Here is a 13,560-nt window from a genome sequence, read left to right as displayed (position 1 = left end):
GAACCCACACCAGCCAGCACGCCAAAGAGTCAGTCGTGCATTGGTGGGTGCCCCACATGGCAGACTGGGAAATGCAGACGGGCTCCTAGAACAGCTACCGGCTCGGTCAGCAGCTTGGTACAATTCAGGGGGTTGCACGCAGCAGCAGATTCCCAGATTGTAAAGCCAGAAAGGATCAGCATGGTTATCTAGTCCCACTTCTGGTATGACACAGGTCACAGAACTTCCCCAAAATAATACCTAGAGCAGATCCTAGAAAAGCCATCCTATCTCGATTTTAAAATGGTCAATGATGGAGAATCCACCACCACCACCCTTGGTGAGTTGCTCCAAAGATTAAATTACTCACTGTTAACACCTTATCTCCAGTCTGATTTCATCTGGCTTCAACTTCCAGCCATTGGAGCAGGATAGATCTTTCTCTGCTAGATGGAAGAGCCCACTATTAAATATTTGTTAGAGATACAGACTCACCAAATCACCCTTAAATCTTCTCTTTGTTAAGCTAAGTAGATTGAGCTCCTTGAGTCTGTCACTATAAGGCATGTTTTTCTAGTTCTTGAATCATTTTTCATGGCTCTTCTCTGAATCCGCTCCAATTTCTCAACATCATTAATTGTGGACCCCAGATCTGGACACAGTATTCCTGCGGTGGTCGCAACAGTGCCAAAAAGAGAGAGAAAATAACCGCTCTAGCCCTACTCGCAATTCCTCAGTTTACGGATTCAAGGATTGCATTAGCCCTTTCCGCCAGCGTCACAGAGAGTTCACGTTCATTTGATTATCCACTGTGACCCCAAGTCCTTTGCAGAGTCACTGCTTCCCAGAAGAGAGTCCCCCCACCATCCCATAAGCCTGGTCTGCATTCTTTGTCCTTTGATGTATAACTTTGGCCATATTAAAATGCATATTGTTTGCTTGCGCTCAGCTTACCAAGCGATCCAGATTGCTCTGTTTCAGTTTCTTGTCCTCTTCATTTATCACTCTCCCAATTTTGGGGTCATTTGGGAACTTTAGTGATGATGTTATGTTGCTTTCTTCCAGGTCATTGATAAAGGTGTTAAACAGAGTAGGACCAAGCAAGCACCAACGCCTGCAGCACCCGACTAGAAACACAACCACCTGATCACTCTCCATTTACAGTTACATTGACACCTAGCCGTTAGCTAGTTTTTAACTCCATTTAACGTGTGTCGTGTTAATTTTATATCATTCTTTAATCAAAATGTCATGGGACACCAAGGCAAATGCCTTACAGAAGTCTAAGTATATTACAACAACACTACTGCCTTTATCAACCAAACGTGATTCCTTTTTTACAAGCTTGGCTGACGGGAGCTATTCCTCATCAATCCACATTGATTGGAATTAGTTACCTGCCTTAAATTAATAGAGTCCCATATCAGCCAGTCCATTATCTTGCCCAGGATCTATGTCAAACTGCCAGGCCTAGAATTATCTGGATCATCCTGTTTACCCATTTTAAATATTGGCACAAAATTAGCTTTCTTCCAGTCTCCTGGAACATCCGGTTTTCCAAAAACTTATTAAAGCAAAACCCAAAATTAACAGTCTAATGAGCTCCATCAGCCAGCTCTTTTAAAATACTCTTGGATGAAAGTTATCTGGACCTGGTGATTTAATTATGTCTAACTTTAGTAGCTGCTGTTTAACATCCTCCGGAGGTACTAGTGGCACCAAAAGGAAAGAGTGTCATATGGTATGACTACATTTGTCCCCCAAGCCCACCCTAGTACAGAACATAAATATTTATTGAACACTTCTGCCTTTTCCTGCACTATTGATGAGTCTACCATTTCCATCTAGTAATTGACCAATACCTTTGTTAAGATTCTTTTTGTTGCTAGTATACTTCAAAAACTCCTCCTTATCGTCGTCCTCTCTGCTGGCCACAGATTTCTTCATGTGTCCCTTTGCTTTCCTTATCAATTTTCTACAATTTCTAACTTCTGATTTCTATTCATTACCATCAACTTCCCCTTTCTTCTATGATCTGTGATCAATTCCACTTATCTGTCAAGAAAAGTCTAATATACAACTCACCTGTGCTGGATGCAACATTGTAATTTAGGAAACTGTCATTTCTAATATTTAGAAATATTAAGTAACCCTCACCTTCACACTAAGCTTTACGGTCAGGAAGGTGTGGAAAAGCCAGACCTGAAAAGCAGGCTGCAGAGTTGCAAACAGAAACAGCCCTTCTCAAAGGGAACCAGCCAGCCACTAGCCAGAATCGATGCAGCTCTCTGCAGCATTTTGCAAGCATCTCTGCAAGGAAGAGAGACCAGGTCCCATGAAAAGCCAGGCTGTGGACTCCAAGGCACCACAATTAAATGTCTTTTTCCTCCTCTCAGGCTCTCCCCTCCGGCAGGAAAGCAGCAATAAATTAGCGCAACCCCTGCAATGCCATCTACATAAATCACCAGCGGTCACCCATTGGTGCCACAACACAGGGCCAGACTTAGCCCCGGTGGATGAGTTTCGGGACAGGATGCAGTTGGCCACAGGCCCCAGGCAGAAGGGTGTTTGAGGAGCTGTTCAGCCAGGGGAGGAAGCTGTTAGGAAAAGGCTTACACTGCTCGTTTTACGGTGTCTGAGCCAGGCAAACTCACAACAGACCTGCCAAGGCTTTAAAAGTCTTGTTCTTTGAGGAACATTTTAAACGCAAGGCTGCCTGGCACCTGGATTTGCCACGCAGATGCATGCTCTCCAGGATGGTGGGTAGGGAGAGGTTTTAACCAGCTAGTGCAGAAGCCCAAAGATAAAAGCCAAAACACCCAGGCTTCATTAGGGATTTTGCAGCCCAAGTGTAGGCTTGTCAGAGGGAGCTGCAAATAAATCCAAGTCCTGGACCGTTTCTATTTAAATTCCAGTGAGAGTTCTGGATGCAAGTATTCCCTCCACCCAACCTGCTACTGCACGTAGGATGACCAGACAGCAAACTTCACATCGGGACGGGGTGTGTGGGGGGGGGGGGGAATAGGAACCTATATAAGAAAGACCCAAAAATCAGGACTGTCCCTATAAAAATCGGACATCTGGTCACCCTAACTGCACGAGGCGGGTGCAAGAGAACTCAAAAGTGAAACCCACCAGTCTGTTGTTGGCATTCAAGCCACGCAAGGTGTCAAAAGACATTCTGCTTAAGTCGCCCTCTTTCGGGGCCGCTTTAAAAGGTGTTTTAGTAACAGATAAGGCAGCATGGGAAAGACCAGCTCAGTGTGATAGCACTTCTTCTCTAAAGGCATTTCCTCATTTGTCTATCTGACCTCATTTCCGGGGCTCACTTCACAGCATCCAAATGTATTTTCCTGTGTGGTTAAGCAACTGGCAGCAAACAATTTACAGAGGAGCCTAATGCAAGCAGTGGATTTTATTTTTTTAAACCCAACAGTTTGCATATATGTTATCACCTATCACGAAATCCTCTGTTGTGATACACTCACTGTGAGTGCCAGTGAATGGAGAATTTGCTACACTGCAAGTGTGTCAAACGCTTCAGCGTTATGCATTTGACGTCATCGGTATCTTTTACAGAGAGAAGCCTGTAAAGCTGGTCATTTATAAAGGTTTAGGCAATGTACTTGTGTTACACGCTAATTCGATATACACCATCTCACGGTAAGTGTCTCCACCAGGACGGCACCAGAGGCAAGGTGACTGTTCCTCTGCTCAAACTCGTTATCATAAGCCTCATTCTAAAACTCTGCCTATGCACTCGTTAAGATCCTGCTGACTCCTACATGAATCTTGGCTGGAGCTGCAAGCAGTGCACCAGCGTTAACCAAAACCTACGTTTCAGTTGGAAGCTTACAACAAATTCCCCCCCAATAAAGACACGGCGCGTTAGCAGGAGACAGGATCTCTTCAAGGGAGGCTGCCCACTCCACAAAGGCAGCCTTACAGCAAGGGGACGCTAGCAGTGGATGCTTCCAGACTACCACAGCTGGAAGTCCTACAGACGCCACAACAGCAATTAGAGGCTGCCGATGGGAGGAGTTTAAAATGATCCCACGCTGGCAGTTAGCCTATCTGCATTCAGGATCACCAAAGAGCCTTCTGTAGCAGGAATTGGTGAGCTCCCTGCACAGATGGGGAACTGCTAATGCCCTAGTTGAGAAGGGGGCGTTACAGGGAAAAAGGCTGCTAGGGCTCCAGGACCAGAATTGAAGCCATGTGAGACAGGCAGGAATACAAATCCAGAAGGAATTTGATCCTCAAAGGCAGCAATCCCATGGCAGCATCTGAAGGAGCATTTGCTCTCTGCTCCCATTCTGTCCAGCCACGAGGAGGATGATGGAGAACCTTTGTCACCTACTTTGCAAGGCAACCAGGGACAGCAGCTAGTGCTACAAGGAATTGGAGAGCAGTGCCCTCCAGCCACAGAGCTGGTACCGAAGCAGTGCACGCCTCCCACAGGAGCGTACTGGCGTAACCCCACACCAGCTTTAACAGGAACCCCAATGGCAAGAGAAAGTGCTGGAGTGCAGGCGACGCGCTCATTAAGAGTGACACTACCAGGGAGAGTTCCTTATGCTCTCGTTACAAACAAGGTGGACTGCTTTGCTTTTCAGACACCACGCTGGTTACTATCTGCACTTCCCTCAGGTTGGGCATAGGCAGCAAGCCACTGACTGTTGCTTCCAGAGTCTCATGCACATCCCTGCTTTGTTTAGAACTCTGCTCCCATCGTTCTAGTGTTTTAAGTCTTAGGTTTGTTTAGTAAAGTTTGGTCAAAATTACCTTTTTAGGTAATCACGGTCCCTCAGATACATAGGAGAATGGAGCAGTGACTACAATGAGCAAGAGCTATTCGAGGCCAGTTAAGAGCAAATCTGGTATATAATAGCATCTCCATGGGAGATGCTAAGACAGCAGTTTCTTTCTGCAGACATCTAGAGCAGCGATCCAACGGTTAGGTGTCACTTGACCATCTGTACCGCTCTATTCCACAGGAGCGCAGACGCTCGCAACAACCGTACAGGAGGAGGGTTGCAGACTCCCTCCAAAGCCAGGCCGAGCAGATCAGAAAGAGAACTGTTGCATAATGAAAGCTTTCCATTGGCTACTGCAGCACGACATCACACATACCCCTCGCTTTTAACACCTTAAAACCAAAAACACATTGAAACTCATTTACTTTTGCACTTCGCTCAGCTTAAGTAGGTAAAACAGATGGGTCACTTTCACTTTTACTGCTACGCAGTTCCAGCGGCTCATCTGACAGCCCAGGCCATAAAGAAACACAAAACACTTTTCATGGTAATTCTGTCTGGGGAAAGTTTCCATGTTCAGTATTCTCTTTTGTCAAGCGCAGGCACACACGCATCCTGCCAGTACTTTAATGTCTGGGGGAGAGTGAAGAGTTAACAATAGCAATGCCTAAAAAAAAAGACCCACTAAGCACTCTAGCTAAGCAGTAATATAGGGAATTGAAAGCTTTTAATATTCCTGGGGTAGATCCCTTGAATTCACCACACACAAGTGCCCCACAGATCCACGTACACGAAGAGGAGGGTTATTAGCTCTCCTCCCTTCCCCCCAGTGTCAACATTATCCACAGCGGTGCTCGTTTGCATCACGCTGTGGTTTGCGCAGCTACTGTTCTACATTTCACAGCAACCCTGGAGCCAGTTGTAGGAGTTTAAAGACTGAGCTCAAAACAGTGTCAGAGCAGCCTGCCACGCTGCTGCTAGTTCTCCAGAGCTGCGTGAAGTGCTGAAACCACACCCCCAGAGTGGCCTTTTTTACTGCGAGTGTTTGCACTAGCTTTTCCCCCCTGGCATTCCCCCACCGTTTCATTATCCCTTGCACAGCTTCACCGGCAGCAGCTCAAGAGCGAGCCTCCCTATAGCCTGGGTAAGCTGAGCCATAGTGGGTAAGACCACCAGTGCCCTTTCCACACTGGCACTGCCAGAGAAGTTAAGTTACATGCTATCGGAGAGAAAACCTGCCCTCAAATATAGGGGGGTCCGACGGAGAACCAGGCTTCCTAGGGATCACCTCAGGGCAGGACTATTCAGAAAGTGCCAAGTATTCTTGCAGGACCAAGCCATTGACATCTGCTTTCAACAATAAGCCTTATCCACTGAAGGTGAATTAGCAGTAAGAGGACGGCCAGTGAGCTGAGCCTCCCAGACACAAGCCCAGGTGTGAGCTCTCGTAACAGGGTGCAATAGGTGTACGACACCCAGAAGGGCTGGGGAAAAAGGATGTCATTCCTCCTCCCTCCCCCACCAGTCAGGGTTATAAGGGGTTAACACCAGATCTGTGACACGGGCCAGTGTGCACCGTTACTGCTAGTGAATCATTTGGCGCACCTTTAGCCCTCATCTACAGGGCAGCCGTGGTGCGTCACCAGATCGGGAGGCAGCAAGACATCCAACGAAGGTCTGTTTCTGTCCTCCCAAGCAGGCTTGGACGGGTCACTAACAGGTACCGCTAACCTAGGTAACTTGAGGCAACTGAAGCCTAGCCTCCCTGTGCCAATGGACACAGCTACATTGTTCTCTTGGCTACACAAGTCTTCCAGCACCTCTCTCTACCCCACTGCAGTCCCAGGAGACCCGTCCTCTGGAAACAGCCCCTGGAGAAGGGAAAGGCTGTTGTGCATGGGAATGACAGGCTTCCTTAATGGCACACGGCAGCTCTATACAAGGCCCAGGTATGTATCCAGATTCATTGGAATTTAGCAGCCTCCTGACAACACCTCAAGCCACTGGGGGTAGAAACCAGCCTTGCCCAGGGCCCAATAGGAAGAGGCTGATTTAAGCTATTTCTGTCTCCAAGTCAGGCTAGGGTTGGGGGAGCCCCCACAACGAGGACTTTCCCTCCGAGTGCTGAAGTCACTGCTGCATGGCCTTGGGCTGAACACTTCACCCAGTGCCTTCAATCGTTGGATGGCCAGCGACGTAGGGTTGATCCAGACACCCATTCCCCAACCTCAAAGAAGTCTGCCCTGGGCACCTCTCTCTGCAAAAAGAGCTTAACAGTCATCCAGGGGCCGCGGGCCAAAGGTTGCTGACTCCAGTGTGGAACAAGCCCTGCTGGGAGGGGGCTGCAGCTTTCCAAAGCTGAGTTGCTGTGAGAGGAGGGGAAGCTGGAACCCAGTTCTCCGATGGAGCCAGTCAGAGTGAAAACCGGGCCTCTGCATTTCAGCATACGCAGCTCGTTTCTTTGGCCGACTCAGGAGGAATGGGTTGTTTTGGAACAAAATCGGACAATTAAACAGCAATAAGTCACCAGGACCAGATGGGATTCACCCGAGAATTCTGAAGGAACTCAAATATGAAATTGAAGAACTGTGGTATGTAACCTATTGCTTAAATCAGTCTCTGTACCAGATAACTGGAGGACAAACGTAATGCCAATTTTTACTTTTTTTTTTTTTTTTAAAGGCAATTACAGGCCAGTAAACCTATCATCAGTACCAAGAAATTGGCTGTAACTATAATAAAAGGACACAATTATCAGACATAAGACGACCACAAATTGTTGGACAAGAGTCAACAGGGTTTTTGTAAAAAGGAAATCACGCCTCACCAATCTATTAGAATTCTTTGATGGGGTCAAACATGTGGACAAAGGTGATCCAGTGGATATGATGTACTTGGACTTTCAGAAAGTCTGACAAGGTCCTTCACCAACGGCTCTTAAACAAAAAGTAAGCAGTCATGGGATATGTGTGATGGTCCTCTTATGGATCAGTAATTGGTTAAAAGATAGGAAAAAGGGTAGGAATAAATAGGCAGTTTTCACAGTGGAGAGAGGTAAATTGCTGCATCCCCCAAGGATCTGTACTGGGACCAGGGCTGGTCAACATTCATAAATGATCTGGAAAGGGGGGTAGACAGTGAGGTGGTAAAGTTTGCAGATGATAACTATTTTGAGTAATTTTGTAAGTCCAAAGCTGACTGCGAGGGATCTCTCAAAACTGGGTGACTGGGCAACAACATGGCAGATGAAATTGACTGCTGCTAATTGCAAAGCAATGCACATGGGATTATTTTTTTCCCCAAAACTATACATACAAAATGATGGAGTCTAAATCAGCTGTTACCACACGAGAAAGATCTTTGAGTCATTGTGGACAGTTCTCTGAAAACATCCAGTCAATGTACAGTGGCAGTCAAAAAAAGCTAACAATCTTAGGAACCATGCTACTATATAAATCCAGGGGACACTGATGCTTTGAATACTGCGTGCAGACTTGGTCACTCCAGCTCAAAAAAGAGATCACAATTGGAAAAGGTACAGAGAAGGGCAACAAAAATGACCAGGGGAATGGAACAGCTTCCATAGCCTGGGACTGTTCAGCTTGGAACAGACACGGTTGGGGGTGGGAGGGGGAATAGAGGTCTATAAAATCATGACTAGTGTGGAGAAAGCAAACAGGGAAGCGTTATCTACCCCTTCACATAACACAAGAACCAGGGGTCCCAATTCAATTGATAAGCAGCAGGTTTAAAACAAAAGGGAAAGAAACAGTCGGTGCAGCCAGCGGTTAGTTAAGATCTGGCTTCCGCCAGTTGCGCTGAGCTAGCAGGCGCTGACCCTCCTGGACCCAGCTCTTGCTCCCGTGGAGAAGTGGGCTTGGAGATTGGGAGCAAGGGGAATGGGAAGCCGCTCACTTTGTCTAAGTTATCCACTGCCACTGGCAGATGTTCGGTCTTACCCAACTGAGGCTATTCCTTGCTGGGTACAACCCACCCAGCCGATGCTAAAGCGGCTCTAGCCAGCGCTGTCAAAAGCAATCGCTTCAGATACAGGCTATGTGACCTGGCAACGGTGGCTTTCCTTTGGCGGTGAAGGGAGGAGCTTTCATGCTGCTAACCCGAACCAGGATGGAGTGCGAGAAAGAGGCACGGAGGCCGCCCCTGCCCAGTTATTCGTACTGTTACTGCACGTCACCCCATAGGGGTGCACAGCATAGAACAGAGACGGTCCCTGCCCCAAGGAGCTCACCGTCTAGACGGCTATTTGCACGCCCGTGGGGCAGTACCGCCAGCACACGTATGGTTAACATGGACCAGCCCAAGTACAACTCCTGAGGAAGGGAATGTTTTATTCCCCCATCAAGTAAGGAACAACTCGTGCCAGGCCAGAGATGGTTCTCGAGAGCTAAACTCGACCTGTAGAAGCATCTGTGCTCTGAGGTCAGTTTTGTGTAACTGGGGTGTGGGAGGGGGGCGAGTTGCCAGGGCAACGTATTGGTGCCAACACACACACACACACACACACACACACACAGAGTCTGTTGTGCCTGTCAACTAAGCTCTCCGCTCCGGGGACAAACAGAGCCATCTTCTGGCTGCATGGCCAGCGATGTCGCAGCTGGGCCGGCATTCAGGCCTGGTACACAATGGAAAGAAATGCCAGCTTTGTGCTAGGACGCTGAATAAAGGGAGCCCCTCTCGGGTGCGCACACAGTGACTGGGTCTTCCATTTCCTCCCCCCACTCCCGTGCCGAGAGGCTGCAGTGGTGCCGGGAGGAGATCCTACAGCTAGGACAGGGCCAGTTCTGCACCTTGTCCTGTCCGGCACGTCCGACCAATTTCCGACTAACACCCCCTCGCATTCCTGCGGAGCGGGGCCCAGAGAACAGGGCCTCAAAACCCCTGGGACAAATTGATTCCTGGCCTGCAGCCAGCGAGCCCTCTGAAGTCCCTCCACACAGCAAGCAACAAAGGACGCTCTCTGCCAGGCCTCGCAGAACTTGCCAGCTCCCCTCTCCTCCGAGTGCCTTTGGCTACGTGCAGCAGACTGGTCAAGGATGCCCTGGATACAATGGGTCAGCTTCCCCCCGCCCACAATGGCTCGAGACAGACGCTCGATTCAGGGGCAGCCAGTTAGCCTCGGAGCTGGGAAAAGGCCTTTTCCCAAAGGATCCCTGTAAGGCTGTGCCCTGATTCCCTGAAAACGCCAGCCTGAGTCACTAGGCTGCTGTCCAGGGCCTTCCGGTCCATTACTGGGGCTCCCAGACAATGGTAATAAAAACAAATGCATAGCGGCATCCCTGCAAGAGATGTGCTGGCAGCCGCATGCAGACACCCCATTTCTAAGCCTGTGGTTTGGGCCCATATTTTGCCTCTAGAGGAGTCTTTCCTCTGCACTGGAGAAAAACCAAAACAAAACAGCATATTTGCTGAGAAGTGTTGTCCGAGCCCTGGGTCGTGATGCACAAGAATCGGGTGGGCCTCAGCATTTAACTGTTTGCAGTTTAAGCTGGACGTACATGTATTATTTTTTGAGAAAGAAATCCAGCTCCTAATTGGACACAGACTTGTGCGCTCCATGCATGGACACGTTTATTATTTCTATCAACGTACACCTCTACCCCGATATAACGCTGTCCTCAGGAGCCAAAACATCTTATTGTGTTCTAGGTGAAACCGCGTTATATCGAACTTGCTTTGATCTGCCGGAGCGTGCAGCCCCGCCCCACTGGAGCGCTGCTTTACCGTGTTATATCCAAATTTGTGTTATATCGGGGTAGAGGTGTAGCACTTATGAGCCCGCCATCGGTCAGCGCCCCATTGTGCTAGGCCCTGTACAAACACAAAAAAACAAACCCACAGTTCCTGCCCTCAAAGTCCTGCCAATCTATGTAGAACCCAGATCTCCAGCTCAGGTTATTAGACCTTGCTAATAACTCTGCCCTATTCGTTTGGGGGAGAGAGGGACCCCTACAGCTTCTTGTAAGCCCACTTGGCGGGCTAGTGGTCCCCATTCCAGGTTCGCCTTCCCCACCGATTGTTTGCAGAGGTGGACGAACAAAAAGACAAACACCGGGCAAGGAGTTTTAAACACCAAGTACCTGGCACCAAGTACCTGGCCCAGTGTCCCCACCAGCCCTGATCTCCCCAACCACCTCTGCAATTTGCCATCCTCAACCTGCAATTTGTGCTCCTTAAATAAACCCCTGGGCTGAAGGTTTGTTGGAGGAGGAGGAGGAGGAAGGAACACACACATCTGCTCCTTCTCCCCAGCCTGCATCACTGCTCAATCCCGACTTGCCATTGGCACGTATTCTTCATGGAGAGAGGAAATAAGCAGCATCACGGCACCGTGAAGAGAGCTGGAGGGAAGCAGTGGGGAAGCCGCCAGCAGAGGAGGAGTGCGAGCGTGAACGCTCTCCCTAATGCAGGCCACCAGCGGGATCCGAGAATGTCAGTTTTTAGTGCCTGATCTGCTGTTTCCCCTGGGCACCGCTCCACGGCAAGCGATGACACCACGTCTACTTAGAGCGGAGGTGGACTCCATTCATAAGTCACACGCCGTATTTTTGGAAGATTGAGCAAGTTCAGCTGTTTCCTTCCCCACTCCTTTGGGAATGAGGAGTGTGGATTTATCCTCTACTCAGCCATCCACACAAACACACAGTCAGACAGCCCAGCTGCTGCAGAGATCCATGTAGGCCCTGGGTTTGGCTCTCCATGGAGAGATCCCTGACGCCCGCCCAGGGCACGCTATAACCCGGTTATGCCAACGGGGCAGGCTTGTGCTTGAAGCGAGGGGCCACAGAGAGGTGTTTGGTTTGCCACACTTGAAGGAAATCTAAGAGCTTCAATGAGGTGGCCCCTATGGCTCACATGGGCACTGTTTTACCCTGTCCATTAAGGGCAGAAAGTAGCACCATGGCAGGACAGCCACCGCCGCCGCGGTTGGAGGCAGGAGGAGACCACAGGATGGCAAGGCTCGCCGGCATCAGACGCGAGGCTGCCGTTTGGTCACTGCCTCCACGTCTGCCCCTACCCACAAGCTGGTTTCTATGACCACTTTGCCACGCCAAGGCCCATACGCGGCCACTCAGCTATTTACCAGAGGGCCGGTTGCTAGGCACGGAGTAGGAAACATGCTAGAAGAGGAAAAAGCCATGCTCCTGCTGAGAGCTGGAGGATCAACTCTGAGTCACTGCTCTGCACAGACAGCTGAGTGCAGAGGCGGGAATCTTGGCAAGACCGATTTGCAGCAACACCCTTGCAGGGAGAGGGCGGGCGCTCCCACCCGCCCACCCTATCTGGAGCACAAGCAGCCTTCCCCTCCCCCACCCCAACCTCCAACCTGGCCCAAGTAGCTGTGACTTCACTTCCCATCCCCAAGGCGTGGTGACTAACCTTTACGGAACAACACCCCTGGGAAGCAGGTAAACACCATCATCCCTGTTTAACAGATGGGGAAAACTAGAGGCACAAGCGAGGACCCATGAACAGAAGGGATCAGTGTCAGAACTAAGAGATCCTGGGCTCCAGTTCTGTGCTCCAACCACTACCTCCAGTGTGGGCACCCGGAGAGGTAGTAGGTTAAGATCTATACCCTCCTCCACACAGACACCTTTCCCAGATGCTGGCTGTCCTCCCAACCACCTCGAGCCACTCTGCTCCACCCCTGTCCCCTCCACTCTCACCTGCCAAAAACAGTGGGAACAGAACGGCACCTTTGTTTTCCAAGTTTTAGATGCGTATAAATAACCCACACCCACAAGAAGCCAGGTACTAGCAAACTCGCATGCACAGCAAGAACACACCCATCCTCAATGGGTACAATGCTCATGACACAGCCTAGCCTTGCTTCCAAGAGGGCTCTGCAGCCTTCGGCCCTGGGTGGGCACCGAAGTGCAGCAGTTAATCCAGGCCTTAAGCTCGGTTGCAATCATTGCTGTGAGATTTTGCAGACACAAGAAAAGTAACTGAAAGTTCCGTGCTGTAAGCCTGAATTTTCACTCTCATCTGGACAACGCAGTCACCCAGGGTCTGAGCCCCAGGACATCCGCTGGGAAGCTCCCAATACTCGAGGCTATTTCATGGGACAAGAAACCCCACTTTCCCGACCAACACTACAGGCTCTCAGCCAGAGGTTCCAGTTTTCAAAGCTGCAGATGAGCTACTGAATCGAGATCAGCTGCCATATTAATCCCGGAACCGCAGTGGGCTGAGCTGAAATACAGCGCTAGCGCAGAGTGGTCCCAACACCTTCCCGAGCCAGTAAGGAATGCTTCTGCCTAAGCCAAGGCTGAATCATCCCCCCAGGTCCCAGCCGGTTGGCCTGCAAGGTATTTTGAGACACCGTACGAAATGCTTAGCTAGCACCTACCAAGGTGAACAGAGCAGACCAAGCCGGTTAGCCAAAGAGTTCAAATGAGACCAACAACACCGGAGCCATGTGCAGCGGCCACGTCAGGCCCATTTGTAGCTCCAGCGAGTTTGCCCCCCAGCTGGCAGGAGGTGACCTTACCTTCCGCCCCTCTCCAGAGGAACCCACAGGAGCGTGTCCTGGAAAGGATACATTTTCACAGCTCCCGATTTGGTGCCAACAGCCATAATTCGCAGCTTGGGGTCGTAGGCCAGAGAGCTCGGCTGGTTGGGGAACCCATGTTCCACAGTCTAGGAGGAAGACGAGAGAAACGAGACAGCGTCACATGCCACGGAGTTCAGCGGTGCGAGACTGACTCGCTTGTAGCCCCCAGAGATGGGGGGCTAAAAAGCAAAGTGAAGCTGTGAGCCAGAAGCCGGCTTGGTTCACAGCTTCACTTTGCTTTTT

The 13,560-nt window shown here is 49.8% G+C and overlaps 1 protein-coding gene across 2 annotated transcripts in view; it reads right to left on the bottom strand.

Moving 5' to 3' along the window:
• Positions 1-13,560, bottom strand: part of LLGL1 (LLGL scribble cell polarity complex component 1) — a 63,835-nt gene that overhangs the window by 35,223 nt on the left and 15,052 nt on the right. For both annotated transcript variants that reach the window (XM_039491595.1, XM_039491594.1), the window contains exon 2: positions 13,306-13,403. In XM_039491595.1, the coding sequence (XP_039347529.1) occupies positions 13,306-13,403 (98 nt within the window). The remainder of the gene's footprint in view (positions 1-13,305; positions 13,404-13,560) is intronic.

Source organism: Mauremys reevesii, linkage group 10, assembly GCF_016161935.1.
Source record: "Mauremys reevesii isolate NIE-2019 linkage group 10, ASM1616193v1, whole genome shotgun sequence".
Taxonomy (NCBI): domain Eukaryota; kingdom Metazoa; phylum Chordata; order Testudines; family Geoemydidae; genus Mauremys; species Mauremys reevesii.
This window is presented reverse-complemented; position numbering and strand designations above follow the sequence as displayed.